The 19,418-nt window shown below is 37.2% G+C and overlaps 2 protein-coding genes across 7 annotated transcripts in view; both read left to right on the top strand.

Annotated features, from left to right (window-relative positions):
* Nucleotides 1-3,330, top strand: part of LOC111872945 (formin-2) — a 95,636-nt gene extending 92,306 nt beyond the window's left edge. Inside the window, exons 19-20 of the mRNA XM_023867253.2 lie at nt 988-1,060; nt 2,336-3,330. Coding sequence (XP_023723021.1) covers nt 988-1,060; nt 2,336-2,380 — 118 coding nt within the window. The 3' untranslated portion in view covers nt 2,381-3,330. The remainder of the gene's footprint in view (nt 1-987; nt 1,061-2,335) is intronic.
* A 3,849-nt stretch (nt 3,331-7,179) lies between these two features.
* LOC111872902 overlaps nt 7,180-19,418 on the top strand; it is a 65,415-nt gene continuing 53,176 nt past the window's right edge. For 3 of the 6 annotated variants that reach the window (XR_002844312.2, XR_004513961.1, XM_023867177.2), the window contains exons 1-5: nt 7,180-7,432; nt 9,110-9,261; nt 13,933-14,207; nt 14,573-14,749; nt 16,454-16,758. Coding sequence is in view for 4 of the 6 variants with exons in the window: in XM_023867177.2 (XP_023722945.1) it covers nt 7,354-7,432; nt 9,110-9,261; nt 13,933-14,207; nt 14,573-14,749; nt 16,454-16,758 (988 nt within the window). In the remaining 2 variants the exon portion in view is untranslated. The remainder of the gene's footprint in view (nt 7,433-9,109; nt 9,262-13,932; nt 14,208-14,572; nt 14,750-16,453; nt 16,759-19,418) is intronic. The other 3 variants (XM_023867173.2, XM_023867176.2, XM_023867175.2) reach the window with 3 other exon arrangements.

Genomic DNA, 19,418 nt, shown 5'->3' with positions numbered 1-19,418 from the left:
TATCAATTTAATTCCTCTATTAGGGTTTTACTCAAGTCTGTCTGGTAATTACTACATTTAAAAATAAATAGTTAGGACTGTGCATGTGCTTCCACTAGTGGCGTGTGCGCGCGCTTCCACTAGCGGAGTTTAAATGCTTGACTGGCACAAACGGGGCACTTTGGCCATGACGACCTTACTCATGACTGGCACAAACGGGGCACTTCGGCACTTAAAGGTTAATTTAGAGGAAAGAGTGGCGCTCAGCAGTAGACTGGAAGGGGCAAACAAGTGCATTTGAATCAGAATTCTGATGCAAAACCTCCTGCAAAGTTATCACTCACAAAGCAGTCAATCTCTTATCAATGAGTTCATAAGTACTCACAGGTTGGTTGATCTGTTTCTAAACATTTTTAGTTTCTTTTGTGATGCTGTCACCATCTCAGACAATATAGCATCAAACGGCTGGTGAGTGATAAACTGGGGACGATTTGGAAGGAAGTGGTCATGGTCTGTTTGAGGTACCACCCTTGAATTTACTGAGAAATATCATGAAAACTTTAGTCAGGATAGCCAGTATTCCGGGTATCCTGGTAAAGAGCAAAACCAAGTGCCACTTGAGTACAAATCTAGTGTATTAGTGCTCTGTAAACCTACTCACTGTGTTTCTCAGTTAATAAGGTTCATCAGCTGTTGGCTGAATGATATATATATGATGTGAACATGAGTTTGTTGGTCCATTGATCACTTGGTAAGTAGTTACATCAGTCTGTTTATATGGTTGGTTGTTAGGTTAATTAGCTGTTATTTAGGTAGTGTGCAAGTCCATTTATAGGAGTCCGGGTTGGTCAGCTGCAGATTCATTAGTTGGCATATAGTTGGATTTATCAGGTGGTCAGCCAGTAATTAATTTTGAAAGTAATTCATGATGAGTTCTTTCCTTTAAATGTTCCCATCTTAATCAAAGTGCTGCCAACTTACATATCATAAATTTTTTTCCATTTTTAGAACACAAGAGGCCAAGAGAATACAAGAGAAGAAACTGGATATTCAGAAGTCAAAGAGAGAGGAAGGTGGTCTTGTAAGTAATTTTAAATTCATTATATTTTAATGGATGAATTGTTTATACTGACTAAGATGAAAACTAGCCATACTTGTCTCCAGTTGGGTCTGAATCCAAGTATCTTACTGTGCATGTGTTTAGCTCACGTGCTAGACTACTAGTATCATCTCCTGGTAAGCTAGTAATGCCCATCACTCTATACTTAGTTACAGGAGACAAGCTTGGTAATGATTTCATACACATTCACAATCAAGTTACCAATTTAAATATCTTAGACAGGATTCTCCTGGGCAGTACATTTTTAACTATTACAGGTTAGGTTTGCATAAAACTCTTGTGATGACTGATTATCAGTTTGGTTCAAGTGAAAATATTGTAAAACTAGCTGCAAATTGAGCAAAAGTCTTACCAAATGTCATGCTTGACTGCCTGGCACTCCTGCTTCATATTCAAGAGGTCCCAGTTTGGAAATGTATGCATAATCTAACAATTCTGATGCCTTTCATCCCTCATGTTTAATTTAATGAAAACCCATTCAGCAGTTCTCAGGATACTTCATGATTACAGACCGATGATCTGGGGGGATGTGAAAGCACCTAAGAAAAGTGCGTGAAACATAGCAGTGCCAGATTCATACAGTTCTCACAGTCAAAAGGGAAACATGCTAGATGTTTGAAGAGCCAGAAAGCTAAAGTTGGTCATGCATGATCACTGTATATCATCATATAAACTATAAGATGCAGTCAGTTCCATAACATGTTTTGGTCACATAATCATTGTCAAACTGAGTTCACCTGATGATGGTTGTGTGACTGAAAAACGTTGTAGAACTGATTATATCTTCAGAAACAGAGTTTGTTTGACAATATACAGTAATCATTTATATCAAAGACAATTACAAAGACAAAAATAACACCGTCTAATGTGACTATTTAAGTTTTATCATTTGAAGACTCATCGAAACATGTAAGGGTGATGAGTCTTCAAATGATAAAACTTAAATAGTCACATTAGACGGTGTTATTTTTGTCTTTGTAATTGTTGGTGTGACAGACCAGAATGAAACAAATAAAAAAAAATCATTTATAAGTTTTGCAGAAACAGAATGCAACATTATAAACTGGATTATGATAAATTCCTTCCTCATTCTCCAGTTTTATGCTATAAAACCTTTGCAGCTGGGAAAGCGTCATTAAATGAACTTACAACCAGAATCTTATATTCTCTGTGCTTACTCGAAAGCCTAATGAACCAAGCCCAAAGAGTGTAATACTTGCATATTCTTTGTTTCAGAAATCCAAGGTGCTGAGACGGAGCTTGATGAAAGAGGCTCAATGAAACTTAATTATGCTTACATTTTGTTGCTTCATAATAACAGCAGGTTTGGTTCATGGTGTCCCACACGTTTGTCTTATTTCCTGGTGAATCCTCATAAATGTCCCTTTTCTCCAAACTTTATTCAAATTACTGATGTTTTGCAAGAGTGCTATTACTTGTTACCTCATTGTATGATTCCTGAGAACCTTCAACAAAAAAACACTTCAATTCTGAAGAGCCTTAATAACAAGCATTAATATTAACGCTTATCTTAGCTATCACCATAGTGTTCTGTAGGTTCAGTATGTACACTGCTTCAAATGATTAATGGGGTACCTTAAGGTCCTTCGCCTTCTGATCTCTCTGGCATCCATGCACCTGGCAAAGATGGCAGTCTCTTTCTGAGGTAAGAGAGGACAACAGGGTAGGATTCCAGTCACTCCCAGTGACAGAGTAATGGCAGTGATGATGACCAGCAGAGGAGACCTGCAGCTTGATATGGACCCTGAACAATAGGAATGAGGCTGCCTGGTTTTTTCCATATTTACAAAGTTGTGTCATGCTTGCTGAAGTTCAATAAATTCCAAGTATTACAAAGCATTGAAACCTGCTTAAAAAAAACAACAAAGCTAGTTAGAGGAATATGTTTCGTTCAACTCACTGTGTTTTACTTTGAAGAACACATTATTCTTTATGCACATTATCATTAATTGCTATTGTTAAGATTAAAGTAAAATTCTATATGAGAGCAAACTTAGGGTACAAGTAACACAAAATGCCAGTAATTTATGTCAAGTTTGGTGAAATAATATTTTCGCTGTTTTGAAAAGAAAATATATGGAGGATTCTTTGTTAAAGAAGAGCAAATGTGCACCTGCTGCTGTTGATAAAGTAATAAGTAATGATGCTGTCATTAATTGTGTGCTATGTGTATATATATAAAATTGTATATATATAAATTGTGTATATAAGTGTAGTTATATAAATTATGAAAGATAAAGAGTTAAATAAATTTAACTGATATTAACAAGTAAAATTGGATGTTGTGGTTTAAGTGGAAGATGGAGCTGTTCATCCTGACTGTGGGAAGTGTCACGATTTTCCTCAAAACTTCCAGACTTATGCTGGGATACAGTGCTGAATTTACAGTTGTGGGGGCCCCTATCAGTAACAGCCAATTTAATTATCACATATTTTCTTATTTCCTGTAACATCTAAAAATACAAACAAAATGTTCACAGTTTTAGAGAACCAGATATCTCATTGAAATCTGTGCTTCCTGTTTCTCTTTTATGTAAGCCCCAAGGAGACCATCCTGGTCACACCCTTCAAATCTGGCCCTACCAGGATGACATGGCCAGATATAACATATACTGCTCCATTCTTTCTAGTCCACCACTGATAACTGTTTCATATCAGTCAGTGCTAAATAATTTCTGTAGACAATACAGTGTTCTTAAATAACCAATTTTCAAGTTCTTAGCCTGACAGCAAGAGCCAGAATATTTCGCTCAACACATGGCTGGATCTGGATTACACAACTGTAGTTTAAATCCCTACATGGGCACAGAATTTTTCTTTTGTCACCATATTCAGGGCGCTTTAGTGCCTATCCAACCTACTGTCCAGTAAATGCCAGAGAAGTTTCCTTGGGTTTAAAAGAAACATGGGCGGTGAAGTTTACTAGTAGCCTCTAATGGCAGTGTTTTATCTGTGTACTCTACCAAATGGAGAGCCAGGATAGCTTAATCAGTATAGTGACTAGTATGAATGAGAAATCAGGTTTTGATCCCTTGCAGAGACGAGGGTCACTGCGATGTCATATGTCACAATATTGAAGTAGTATTCCCTTTTTTTTTCTTTTTTGTTTTTCCATTATAATATAAATAAAAATAATGTACCACTATCACAGTGTTAGTTCTTTAAATAGGATCAAATGTACAGTTCACAGACATAGTCCACATCATTTTCGGTAACACCAAAGGGTAGTGTTACTAGCATTAAACTTAATGTTCTGTATAGGTTCCATGTTAGGTGGGTTCCTTGTCACCACAGCATGGCACATCCTCAGGTTGCGGATGGAGGAGATGCCCTCCAGTTTTGGAGGGAAGCTGTGAATATATTGAACATGGAGTCGCGACAGCCAACAAGCGGTGGTCCTCCAGCTTGGTTGTTGGGTGTGGGGCTAAGAACTCCTCACCATAAAAAATAATCATGTTACGAAAATGAACACAAAGCCTCGGACCTGGATGGATCCTCTGGATAAACAACCTCAGCTAAAGAAAATGGATATGAGATTCAGTACCTGGAACGTCAGAAGTATGTATAGGGCAGGTTCACTCAGGGCAGTGGCAGAAGAAATCTTAAAATAAAAGTTAGATTTAGCAGGAGTACAGGAGGTCAGATGGGACGGAGGTGGCATCGCACCAGCAGGAGAATATACATTTTTCTGTGGAAAGGGGAATGAAAGTCATGAATTAAGTACAGGATTTTTTGTACATAAGAGAATCGTATCAGCATTTAAGAGGGTAAACTTTGTTAGTGATATGATATCCTATATAATACTAAAAGATCGCTGGTGTGATTCATTGTTATGAATATTCACACCCCAACAGAAGATAAAATTGATGACATGAAGGACAGATCCTATGAAGAACTGGAACATGTATTTGATAAATTCCCAAAGTACCCTATGAAAATTTTGTTAGGAGATTTCAATGCCAAAGTAGGGAGGGAAGACTTTTTCAAACCAATGAATGGGAATGAGAGTTTGCAAGAAATTAGTAGTGATAATGGAGTTAGAGTAGTAAACTATGCCATATCAAAAAATCTTACTGTCAAAAGTACAATGTTCCCACAGCGTAACATCCATAAATTTACTTTGACATCTCCTGATGGGAAGATACATAATCAAATAGACCATATTTTGATAGATAGGAGACAGCACTCAAGTATACCTGATGTCCAGTCATTCAGGGCAGGAGATTGTGATACTGACCACTACCTGGTGGTGGCAAAGGTTAGGGAAAGACTGGCAGTGAGCAAACAAACAACACACAGAGTTCATATGGGGAGGTTCAATCTCAAGAAGTTAAATGAGTTAGAAGGTAATGAGCAGTATTGTGTTGAAATCTCAAATAGGTTCACACCTTTGGAAAACTTGGACACTGAGGTGGATGTTAATAAAGCTTGGGAAACTATTAGAGAGAATATAAAAATGTCTGCCAAAGAGAGTCTAGGTTATTATAAACCGAAGAAAATAAGCCATGGTTCAATGAAGGATGCTCAAAATTATTAGACCAAAGAAAGCAGACTAAATTGCAATGGTTACAGGATCCAAGCGAGTTAAATGGGGATAATCTGAATAACATAAGACGTGAAACCAGCAGGCATTTCAGGAATAAAAGGAGGGAATATATGAAAGACAGAATTTATGAGCTTGCAATGAATAATAAGAACAAGAACATTAGAGACCTGTATAGAGGAATAAATTACTTTAAGAGTGGTTACCAACCTAGCAGTAACTTAGTGAAGGATGAAAATAGTGATCTGCTTGCAGATTCCCACATTTTGAACAGGTGGAGGAACTACTTCTCTCAGTTATTGAATGTACAGTGATGTTATGCATATAGAAATCCATACAGCTGAGCCGTTTAGTACCTGATCCTAGCCCTTCTGAGGTTGAAAGTGCTATTGCAAAATTGAAACGGTAGTGATCAAATTCTGGCAGACCTTATTCAAGCAGGAGGAGAAATATTACGTTTCAAGATCCACAAGCTAATTACTTCTATTTGGCATAAGGAAAAATTACCTGATCAGTGGAAGGAGTCTATTATTGTACCAGTTCACAAAAAGGGTGATAAAACTGACTGTAGTAATTATTGAGGACTATCACTGCTATCAACTTCATACAAAATTTTATCCAATATTTTTCTCTCAAGGTTAAGTCCATATATAGATGAAATTATTGGGGATCATCAGTGTGGGTTTCTATGTAACAGATCTACTACAGATCAGATCTTTTGCATTCGTCAGATATTGGAGAAAAAATGGGAGTACAACGAGACAGTACATCAGCTATTCATAGACTTCAAGAAAGCCTTCGATTCAGTGGGGAGGGATGTATTGTAAAATATTCTAATAGATTTTGGGATACCCATGAAACGAGTTTGGTTGATTAAATGTGTTTAAACGAAACGTATAATAAAGTCCGTGTAGGTAAACATTTGTCTGATAAATGTCCTGTCCAGAATGGTCTAAAACAAGGGAATACTTTATTGCCACTCCTTTTCAACTTTGCTTTGGAAATGCCATTAGGAAGGTCCAGGGAAAAAAGGCGGGACTGAAATTAAGCGGGACACATCAGCTGTTGACCTATGCCGATGATATGATTCTACTGGGTGATAATACAGATACCACAAAGAACAAAACACAAACATTAATTGACGCAAATAAAAAGAAGCCAGCGACTAACCATATTCATATTCATATTTTTATTGGTTCCCGATATCCACATTTTGCAGTACAGCCTCCAGATATAGAACAAGTCAAATTATTTGTATAAAAGTCAACAATACTATAATATTTAATTACATACACAAATTGTGTACATGTCCAACCACTTGAGCTATAGCGCGGCCTTATTTTCACTCTCGGTTTAAGGTTTACTTCCCCTATTAACTGCGGCTACATCTATTTAATAAATATACTTTACATGTGCTATTGCCACATGACGGAAAAGTAACTTTTCCGTGACAACGCGGTGCGATTACTTTTCTATGCAAGCGTACATTCATTGATAAAAGACGATTGGTCAAATGAAAGTGAACACGTGCACTACATGTGAAATGTGACTTCGAATTAGTAGTTCGGGGCGTTCGGGGTCAGAAAGGAGACGTAAATTTGAAAGGTTATATGAATTAAATACATTTATTAGAATTAGTACTGTGGTGCTGAGTATAATAGTCTGGTATCTGTAATACAAGAAGAGACTCATGATGACACCAATTTGGAACATTAAAGATTTGCGTCCTCCTCCAAACCTAACCTATGAAATCCGGCTGTCACATGTTAGTAAGTATACCAAATATCGTAATTGTAATCAGTAATGTTTACATGAAATTAAGCGTAAAAATGCTGGATATTTAGGAAGAAGAAAAGCTAGGTAGAGCATAAACAATTCTAATTTGTTTAGCACATTTCTTGTCACTTTGCTTCCCTTTTTCTTTGCACATTACGGCCTCTGTCAGTAACAACAAATTTATGTTATGACAATATCTTTATTGCTGTTGCTCTTATATCTTAACATAGATAAAAATACATAACTTAATGTTTTGAGAGACACATATGTCTCAGTAAATTGTGTGGATAATATTTCTGTTTTGTGGAGGCCCTGGTGTGACCACCTTGGTTTATCAACCTTATATCCAACCCTGCATTCAGAATTACAGGATTTGGATTGTTGACAGGTTTTCAGGCAGCATGAGCTTATAGATTTTTTAACTTAATACCATGCCAGTAAAAGGTAAAGTTATCTCTGGGCTAAATTAATTTATTAAACATCAGGACATGGGAACATATGGGGAGTGGAGATATAGCTCCACCATTCTTAACCTCAGCACTAGATGAAAGTGAGTGGTCAGCTTCATGCCCTTGGAGAAACCTTCCTTGGTACCCATTCTAGAGGAGGCATGAACTTTATTTCATATGTGTGTAATTATATGTGCCAATGTACAGGGAGGTTTTTAATGAACTTGACATGTTCACGGCTCTATGCTTCACCACTACTGGAGCACGGATGACCACAGAGTGCACGCATAGCAATAACATTTGGAATGAAGGGAAGTTCTTACCTTTCTTCACTGATCACAGGAGGTGTTGAAAACACTGTCCCTCTGCATGTACAGATCTTTCGCAATTAACTGTTTCATTAAAGAACACACATACAACAACCCTTCCTGCACTTACAGCACACCAGACAATAACTTTCACTGGATGGCTTCAGCAATTGTGTTGCTATTCCTGCACTAGACTCTGACACTCCAGTCTCCTGAGCTAGATGTTTCAGTGCTTTTCTAGGTATATGTTCAAGTGTGGTCTCTATATTGTCTAACTTTTCCTCAGTAAGCACTTGGTGCTTATGTTTTTCCTTCCTTGTCTATCAAAAGTCCCATTGTTCTAACTTTATTCACCAAATTATGAATTGTTTGACCGCTGGGAACTCTTTCATCACGAAATTTATGTTGAAATTTTCTCCAGCACTTTCTGGCAGATCTGTATTTCACGTAGGTGTCATACAAAAATAACACTGCTCTAAAACTTTGCGAACCATGTCATGCCTCTCTGATGACTAACTGTTAACTAGGAACAAATGGCTCATGTCATTGATAACTGCTGCCTACTGCTGACAAGATAAAGCAAACTCCCATGCATGAGTATAATGCCATGTAGAGTTCTACAAGTTAATTATTTTCCTTCATTTCAAACGTTATCTGCCATCAAGCATGCTGAGTCATCAGCAAAACTCGCATGTGTCCCACAGCACTTAGCGCACTAGTCACTATCATATGGCCTCAAATACATTGGACATTAAATTAAATGTTTTGGTTTTCCAAAGTGTGCCAGTAAATAGACTGTCCAAAATTTTTATCTCACGCTTGGAAAGGAAAAGATGGAGGTGCAGAATCCATGAGGTTCTTTATGAGGGCAGTTTCTTTTCAGCAATTACTGAAACTGTTAAAATTTTTGTAGATGCAGATGAATTTACATCAGTATGCTCAGATGCCATCTCAGTTTTGAACAACCAGGGAGCTCTTCATGTAGAAGCTGCAGCTTTGTCTCGGCTGCTGTACCGGTTGAAATCAAAACTGCGCTGTGACAAGGGCTTCAAATTCATGGCAAAGGTTGGTTCACTGTATCACTGGTTGCTGTCCAGCCAACCTCATGTCTCTCATGCGAAGCTTATATAGATAACATTTGTACAGATGTATTCAAATTCCAATTCCTGTCATGATTTTGGGGGTGACTATAGATGGGATCTGGATTGGTGAATGTATTTATTGACCACTTATACACACCATTTGGAACTACAAGCAATTACAATGCCACTGCAAATCACCACACTTTACAAATCACTGCTGCAAGCACTAAGTCTTCTCTAGCCTGCATTACCTTCATCAGCTGTTCCTCAGCAGTGGCTTCTAACAGTGGAGGTTCTTCAGCTTCCCACTCTCAGATGCTTTCATGTCTAACGAATATCCCGCAACCAAGCTTTCTCAATTCCACTCAGCTGGCCTGGGGTCCACGTTAAATAACCTCAAGGCAGACCCAATAGAAAACACTGCTATCAACAGTTTTTCCATTGTTGTTATGGACGGTTGCCTAGTGATAGCCCAGATATTGTTGACATGGTTAGTGGCCATTACCAAGCAATGCACGTTCCTGATTGTGATCGTTGCATAGCAATGGCTATACACGCTCCAATATTGTGGTAAGTACTGGCAGACTATACTTCCAATCTTCTTTAAATTCTGGATGCATTTGACTGCTCAGTTTTATGTAACTTTACAGTGCAATAACCAGATGTGTACGTTGTTTGCTCCCACTGTGTTTTGACAAAATTACATGACTTACTGTATGGTGTTTGGTTTGTAGTTGTAAGAGTGAAATAAAACACACACACACACAATGAGAACAAGAATGTTAAGGTTATATGTAGAGGCATAAATGAGTTTCAGAAGGATTGTAAACATAGAAGTAACTTGGTAAAGAATGAGTGTTGATCTACTTATAGATTCTTACAATATTTTGAACAAGCAGAAGGGTTACTCTTGTGAGCTATTGAATGTATGAGTACATGGGTGACAGATGTTAGGCACACATACAACCGAGCCATTAGTGCCATATGAATAGGCATGCACTGATTGAGTTCTGGCACATTTGATCCAAACAGGAGGTGAAACATTATGTTTTTAAACCCATAAGCATGTTAATTGCAGTTGAAATTGAAAAGGAAAAATTGCTACATGAGTGGGATATATCTACAGGGTGTCAGGATGAAAGGTATCCAAAATAGAATAATTTTATTTCAGAAAGCATTTATTTACATTTATGGGTTACACTATTACAAAGGGAAACTATAAAAGTTTTTTTTCTGAATGTATAACTTTCTCAATAAATTTCAGCGTGGGCTCCCTTGGTAGCACGACAAATATCCAGATGATATTCAACCTCGTTCCACATTGCTTGAAGCATGTTGTTACCGTAGCCACAGCATCCTTTATGTGGGCTTTCAGGTGTTGAAGGTCGTTGATCTTAACCTAGTAGACAGTGTTCTTCATATAACCCCACAAGAATAAAGTCCAGTGGGGTTAAATCTTGTGCCCTAGGAGGCCAAGCAGTTGGTCCACCTCTGCCAGTCCATCTCCTAGCCATCTGTCTGTCCAGATGATTTCTAACATGGTGGCAGAAATGTGACGGTGCATGCGTGTAAACCAGGCATGAAAAGAAACTTTCATAGTTTTCCTTTTCAATGATATAAACCAGACACTGTACTATTATAGGTACATGTTTACGAAAGGAGTGATAAGCCTGAATAGTATTTATCGAAGAATATCACTCTTATCAACTGCATATAAAATGTATGCACTTTTCTTCTTGGGGTTTAAAAGTAATGTATATGAAATTATGATGCATAAATTGAATAATATAATTTCTGTTATGTTTGTCATTCAGTAAGCGTAAATGAAATTGAATTGAATTGAATTTATTTACATTCTATAAATCCTAAGCAGGTTAGTACCTTTGGATACAGAACAAGTCAAAAGGTTGCATACATAAGTACAGGCAATTTTAGCTTAAAAATTAATATAACTTAATTTTACATCATTCTCTATTTACATTGAAGTATTCATCTAAAGAGTAGAAGGAATGAGCATGTAGATAATTCTTTAACTCTGATTTAAACTTTTTAGTATCATTGCCCAAGTTTTTAATACTTTGTGGCAGATTGTTGAACACTTTTATGCCAGTAAAGTAGACTCCTTTTTGATATACTGATAAAGTTGATGAGGGTAGGTGGAAGTTATATTTTTGTCTAGTATTCATGTTATAGACATCAGAATTTAATTTGAATTTATCTTTGTTGTAAACAACAAATAAGAGAAGCGATAATATGTATTGCGATTGAAGAGGTAGAATTTTTAATTTCTTAAATAATTCTCTACATGAATCTCTACTTCTACATCCTGTAATGATTCTAATTATATTCTTTTGTATTTTAAAAATTATTACACTATGTGAAGAGTTCCCCCAAAATATTAATCCATAGTTCATAATAGAATGAAAGTAGGCATGGTAAACCATCTTCAATGTTTCCTGTGACATAAAAGGCTTAATTGATCTCATCGCATAGCAAGCTGCATTTAATTTAGGTATAATTTGTTCAATATGTATTTTCCAAGACAGTGTACTGTCTACATGTATTCCAAGGAATTTTGTATCAAGTACTTTACAGATTAATTTGTTGGCATAACTGATGTCCAGATCAATTTGGTGGTTGTTTTTAGTTGTGAATGATATGTAATGGGTTTTATCAAAATTTAATGAGAGTAAATTGGCTTCGAACCATCTGTTTAAGGCTTCAAATACAATATTTATGTCATTTTTAAAGTTTTCAAATTTAGAGTTCTTAAATATTATACTAGTGTCATCTGCATATAGAATTGGTTTAGATTTATTGTTGATGGTTTTAGATAGATCATTTATGTAGAGAAGAAAAAGTAAGGGACCTAAAATTGATCCTTGTGGAACACCGTGCTTTATAATTCCCCAGTTTGAAAATGCATTATGACTGGAGTTTTTATTATTTATTTCAACTCTTTGATACCTGTTTTTGAGGTATGATTTGATCCATTCATTAGCTTTGCCAGTTATTCCATAGAAATTTAATTTCGATAGTAAGATATCATGATTAACACAATCGAAAGCTTTTGCTAGATCACAGAAAATCCCTCCCACAATTAATCTGTCATTGAGAGCACTTAAAATATTGTTAGTTAGTTCATAGGTTGCTTTTTCTGTTGTTAGGTCTTTCCTAAATCCAAATTGCTCTTTGACTAATATGTTGTTAGAATTTAAGTGTTCAAGTAATCTATTATACATAACTTTTTCAAAGACTTTTGAGAATGAAGTCAGTATGGAAATGCAGATCTTACAAGACACTGATGGCAGATAATATCATATGGGTTCATGCTAAAGAAGCCAAAGTAGGTATTAATGGTAAGAGGGTAGAGGTGTTTTGGTTGGTCCTTACAGTTCATTACTACCTGCTTCCATATTTGTTAACTCTTCATTGTACATAAACATCTTATATCTTTCAACATCACATTTGTACTAGTTGACTGATTTGTTGCCACACCACTTAAGTCAAATTTATTAACTTTTTTTTTGTAAATAGAAATGATCCCCTGGAAAGGTTGAAAGAGTCTAAAATAAGAAATGAATTGCATAAATTCCAGTCAATCGGGTTTTATTAGGGTGACTTTTTCAAAGAATACTTACTTACTTACTCATGGAGCTGAACCCTTCTGGAGGAGCCGCCAATTCTGCAGCTACTCAAGAATTTACTAGCATTTTATGGAACCTGAAAGTTCATTACCATGTTCACAAGAGCCCTTCACTGGCCCATATCCTGAGCCAGATCAATCCAGTCCATACCATCCCATCCTGTCTCTCTAATATCCATTTTAATATTGTCCGCCCACCTACACCTTGGTCTTCCCAGTGGTCTCTTTCCTTCTGGCTTTCCCACCAATATTCTATATGCATTCCACGTCTCCCCCATGACCTGCCCACCTCATCCTCCTTGACTTGATCATTCTAATTATACTTGGAGAAGAGTACAAGTTATGAAGCTCTTCATTATGCAGTTTTCTCCAACCTCCTGTCACTTCATCTCTCTTCGGTCCAAATATTTTCCGACACCCTGTCCTCAAACGCCCTCAGTCTATGTTCATCCCTTAATGTCAGAGACCAAGTTTCACACCCATACAGAACCACAGGCAAAATTATAGTTTTGTATATTCTAATTTTTATGTTTTTGGACAGCAGACAAGAAGACAAAAGGTTCTGGGCTGAATGTTAGCAAGCATTACCCAAGAGTAATCTCCTCTTAATTTCCTCCTGAATCAGGTGTTGATGTGTTATCATTGTTCCCAATTATCTGAACTATGCCACATTTTCAAAACATCTCTTTCCTGTCTTTATAACATGATTTTGCCCTGCATTTTGGTGATGAGACAGCATCATATACTTAGTTTTCTCAGTATTTACTTCTAGACCAACCTCTTTACTTGCGTCAGTTAAAGTTTGTGTGTTTTTCTTTGTGGTATCTACATTATCACCCAGTAGATTCACATCATCGGCATGGGCCAACAGCTGATGTGTCCTGTTTAATTTCAGTCCCACCTGGTTTCCCTGGATTTTTCAAAGACTAGTGTTATGAATTTGTCATTAGGAACTTAAGAAAGCTCTTTTTATGTGAAAATTTATAATTTTACGAATTGTACTCTCAGGTGAATCGTGGACTTCTTTGCTACCTGTCTATGGACTTGGCTATGGTTCTTAATACAATTAAGCCATCACCTTCTGATAATGGGTATGACACAATGTGTGCACCATCCAGACAAATGTTGGAGTGGGTTCTGGTACGGATACAGGGCTTTGCTCGTCTGTTCTGCCAGCTGATGCAATTATGCCAGGATGCAGCATTCTACATGAAGTGTAGGCTGCATTTGGGTCACATGTGGGATGTTGCTTTAATCTCCCTAGGAATTGTCAGTAGGATATGGTAAGTCTTTGTTGCTATTGTGAGGCTTTCATGGCTGGATTCTTATGCTCTTGGCCTTCACGCCGACCTTCATAGTTTTGATGGCAACGTACATGTTAGCCAAAATACTGAATACAGGTTGGAGAAGCAAATGACATCTCAAGGGTCACTTATGAATGTTTTGTGCAAGATGCAGTTGGAACTGGATTTTATTGATAATGATTAAGACTGAAATATATGTTTACAGAAGATGCATTAATGCAACAGGATGCTTAAATACAATATCGAGGTCAAAGATATTTGTGAGTAAGGTAAACATTAGTGTGTAAATCTTATCGTATCTTTCTTACTTTAACCTGGTATTCTAATTCATTTATTGTTTACAGGGCAATTTCAAAGTACCTGGTGCTGTGTGCATGTGAGTGGTACAGGAAATTGAAGCCATATCTTGATATTCTGGAACCTGTTGGGCTATGTTGGCTTCCTTGTGGTTACCATTTCCCATCAGACCTGAGAGTTTGGCTTGATGCACCACTGTTGACAGATCCTCCGAAACCAAAGAGGTCAGCTGTAAAATATCTAGATTATTACAAGTAATATGTTTTTGGACATTATCCATCGTCTTGTCTGTTTTTAAAAACACGTCCTGTTTCTTTTTAAAACACAACGTTTCGGAGACTGGATTCTGTCCCCGTCCTCAGGTAAAACCAACTCACTTGGGTCCAAAGACATATATTACTGGTAGCAATTTACCATCATCACAAACTTTTAGATCTTATATCTAGATTATGTTTATCGAGAATTCAGTTACACAAAAAATATGTACACATAGTATGTACTAAACTTGGAAATTGATGGCGTAAGTTAGGCACTGGCCTTGTGTTGAAGACTGGCCAGATCCAATGTGCATGTTCTTTCCACTTTCCTCACTCTGATGTGGACAAAGCTCTGTGAATGTGAAGTGAGCTGACAGGGTTTAGTCCAATAGTTTTGGGTAACAACCCTCTACTGTTAAAAATGTTGTAATTATGAAATGTCTCATCCTCAGAACAGCACACATTCTTAGTAATATAGCAGGGTTAAGGGTAATACATTTATACAGGAATAATTAGTATGTGTAATTAGAATATTACCAGTTTTATTCATTGAGGTAAAGGATTGGAAGGAATTCATGGATAAGGTAATTGCCAGAGAGTAAATGGTATAACTCGATGTCAGTTCAATCCAACTTGCATATTGTGACATGTTGCGCAAAGCCGAGCTGAACTTGCTGAACAAGTAATAAATTTGAAGAAAGCAGTCTTCTGGTATATGGCACCGTGTAGATATTGTGTTAACTGATGTTTCGGAGGATCGTATCGCGTCCATCTTCAGGGTAGAAGAAAACAATATTAAATTCTCAGTGGCCTCTAATTCAAACTACCAAATTTTGAGGAAATTCTTGGCTGTCTCCTGATAATATATCCAAATGTCACATCCAAAGAAATGTTTGTCAGTCTTCAGTTATTTCAAAGTCAGAACATTTCTAGTTTTCAGAATTACCACAGATAAACATAAGCACATTCATATGAGGTGCACCCAATATATGCCTTCTTGATCTTGTTTTCTACCTCTTATGAAGTCAAAGAACTGTCACAATCTAAAATATGGCTCTTTACTTTCATCTCAGATACCCAAATTTTGGGCTACAGTATAATGGTTTTTTTGCCCCCCCCCCAATTGGCACTACAGCCCTCATTTGGGCCTAGGCCTACCTCCATGAAACTCTCCTTTTCACTTTGGTTTACTACAGCTTAGAAATGCGGCAGGACTCCTTGGGTGGGTGATCAGCTCATCGCAAGGCCTCTACCTGTACACAAACACAGAAAAACGCACACAAACATCCATGCCCTGAGTGGGATTCTAACCCACGATCCCGGCTTCCGAGCGAGTGAAGACAGTGCATCCTTAGACCACTCGGCTACCGTGACCGGCACAGTATAATGTTGCATGAGTAGACTCTACAGAAGTAAAATATAATAAAAATGTAACTACAGTTTGTGTAATCATGTAAATTGCTGTTACAACGATGGCCCAGGCAACAGATAAGGTCTAAGAGAACTGGTACTTGAAAAATTAGATTTCTAAAATGGATATTAAGGAAGTGAACTGCAGGAATGCAAATTGGATGGAACTGGTTCGGCAGTATTGATTCTTTTGGTTCTGCTACCAAGAAGTTAATGTGAATTAAATAAGTATGACTACTAATAAGTGTTTTTTTTTAATAGGTCAAGTAACAGCAATAAGAAGCAACACAAGATATTTGACCTTATTGATCTTGGGAATTCTGAGGATGAGGAAGTGATGGAGTCAAGTAATGACAATGAAATGGAAGTGTTGCAGTCTAATGGGACTGTAATATCTTCTGAAAATAACACTGTTAAGTTTTCAACAGACGAGAAGGAGCAAGGAAAGGCATTAAGTAAACAAATGAAGCATTTTGAAGAAACTGAAAATGTTATTAACAACAATTATACAAATAATTTATTTCCACCTAAGAAGGACTTGATTTCCATGATTGAGGATGTAGGAGGTAAATATTTATTTTCTGTAAGAAAAGCATGGCCTTATTTATGCATGTTTGTTACATGCTGACATATCTCTTCATGTTTTGCAATTCCTTTTTCTATTTTACTTGCTTTTTCCCTTGTCATCTTCCTCTTCCTCCCCACTTTCTTTCTTTTCCTGCCTTCTCTACTTTCCTTTTCTGTTTTGTATCATACTTCCTCTTTTTCGTCCTTCCCTCCTCTCTTTCCTTTCTTTGTTCCTTTTTGATGCATGTGCATTGTTTGCTGCGCTAAGGAAAATATCTGGTTCTGAGACTTATTTATTAGGTTTGAAATGGAAGAAATTGGGGCACACAGTAGGATAGTTGGTTGAGGCACTATGCTACAAGCCAGAAGGTCACGGGTTCAGGTCCTGAAGAAGTGGATTTTTTTAAGTGACCTAATCCTTCAAGCGCACTATGTCCCTGGGGTCAACTCAGCTTCTAACAGATATGAGTACCAGGGATCTTCATGGGGGTTAAAGGGCGGCCAGCGCATAAGGCTGACAACCTTACAGCTATCTGTCAGCTGATTGTCTAGATAATGTGGGACCCTCAACGTCTCACAACCCTATGGGCCTCCATGGCCTCTTACAGGGATAGCTTTACCTTTTATGGAGGAAATTGCATAAGAGGAACTTAATGGCTTGTATAGCTCTCATACTGTTGTTGGTTTAGTCATATCAAGGAGTTACAATAATACAACATGACACTTGGGTGAAGAAAGATCATGAAGGGTTTTGATGTGGAATCCTCTTGAAAGAAATTGGCTTAGAAGACTATGAAGGAGACAGGTAGATGATAATAGGCGGATTGTGGGCAAACAGGTGCGGAAATCAGTAGCGAGTTTAACTCATTCAAGATAATATCTGACAGTGTGCTTTGATACTAGTGGTGCAAAATACTCAGCTTCTTGAACAAGAGAATCAGTTAATTTTCAGCCATGCTGGGTGACCTTCTTTCTGCCAGTCTCTGCATCAAGAGCCATTATAATTTCCCATTTCCAGTATGCAAATACTGCCCAGAATCACAAGCCTTTTGACATATTTTTGTGTGTGTTAGAGTTGCAGTTTCAGTGCTACAAGCAATTCTTTCTTGTTCCATTTATTGGTATACACTGGTCATTGCTTTAGCCGTTTCCATATACAACCAGTCTTGAATAATTATATCTGAGTCACTTGTTTCATAACTCTTTGTAGCTGCTCCCTACTAATAGATGGGGTAGCTGTGGTAGTGCAGTCAGTATAGCTACTGGCTATGGGCCCATAATAATTATTGGTCAAGAGTACAAACTGATAATCATTAAAATTGCTAATATGAAGAGAGTTATATGTTTATGTGGTTTAGGATGCAAAGGCCAAGGTTGCTATGTGACAAGAATAAACAGTATCTTGACTGACACAGTTGTGTGTTCAAGGTCTGGAAAACTTTATAGGATGTTACTTGAATGCTTCATCATTCATTCACTTGATTTGGTTGATAAAATTTTATTAAATGAACTAAGGAACAATGATAAGGAGTAATGATTGCAGGAAGCAAACAGCCCTCTAGAAAAATATCTGCCCCAGTGCCACATTGTCTGAACCTGAAGTGAAGTGAATTTGAATGAGCACTCTTTGCATGACTGATTTTGAATGTGCTATTACAGAGTCAGTTCTCTGCATGTCCATGAGAGAAAGTTTCCAGAATGCAGTTATATATACACCATTAGTTCAGGTTATGTGAGCAGATGTTATGAAAACCAGAATCTTTGTTTGTGGCTAGTGTATAATGCATAATCTTGGTTTTCACCTCTTACTCTGTGACTTGTTTGAATGTGTCTAATGTTTTGTTGAACACTAGCAGCTGTCATCCACAACAAGTGTGTAGAATTGTCTTTATTGTATGCATCCTATTGTGTACCACTGTGTGGTATTATTATATGGCTATCAACACAACAAATTACAAAAAAAAAAAATTTGTGTTGCCAGCTATATATAATACCACATGTGTAGAATTGTCTGTGGGTAAGGATAGATAAAATAATTCAGTAAATTTTCTGACTGTGGATTAAATAAGTGAGTTTCATTTGCTGCAGGTGTGGAGTGTTTATCCATGTTGGTTCTGGGGCCCATGCAGTCTCATCTCTGACACTAGGTCCCTCTCAGAATGTAAAGATGTACTATTAAGCTGTCCCTACTTGTCCGTCTAATAATGAGGTTAAGAACGTCCGGAATGTCGCTTCCACTATGACGTTAGGCCTTCATGGGGTGGAGCTCCTTTACCGGTAACTTTTGTGGTGCTGTGAAATGGATGCTTGTCATCAGAGGCTGATGTGTGGTGGTTATTACTGACTCTTCCATAGATACCAAACACTTTAACAACTTTGACAAAACAAAAATTTTAGTCAGCATTCACACCACTGCCACACATCATCAAAGCCATTGAAAAATTAAGAATTGTCCAAGAAAATTAGTTCAGATTCAAATGTGAACTTATTAACAAAAGCCAGCCAGTCTACCATTTCTGAGTGAGCTTCTGGCTAGTGACATTAATCACTAAATATTTCAGCTGAAAGAGTAGTGCTTCTGCTTTATGCTTGGGAATTCTAGTTTATATTTTTGGCCCAAAGACTAGCTACTATTATTGGTGGTGTTGTTGTTGGTGTG

This window comes from Cryptotermes secundus, unplaced genomic scaffold (genome assembly GCF_002891405.2).
Source record: "Cryptotermes secundus unplaced genomic scaffold, Csec_1.0 scaffold407, whole genome shotgun sequence".
Taxonomy (NCBI): Eukaryota; Metazoa; Arthropoda; class Insecta; order Blattodea; family Kalotermitidae; genus Cryptotermes; species Cryptotermes secundus.
The sequence above is the reverse complement of the archived record's forward strand: the minus strand, read 5'-3'. Positions and strand labels throughout refer to the sequence as shown.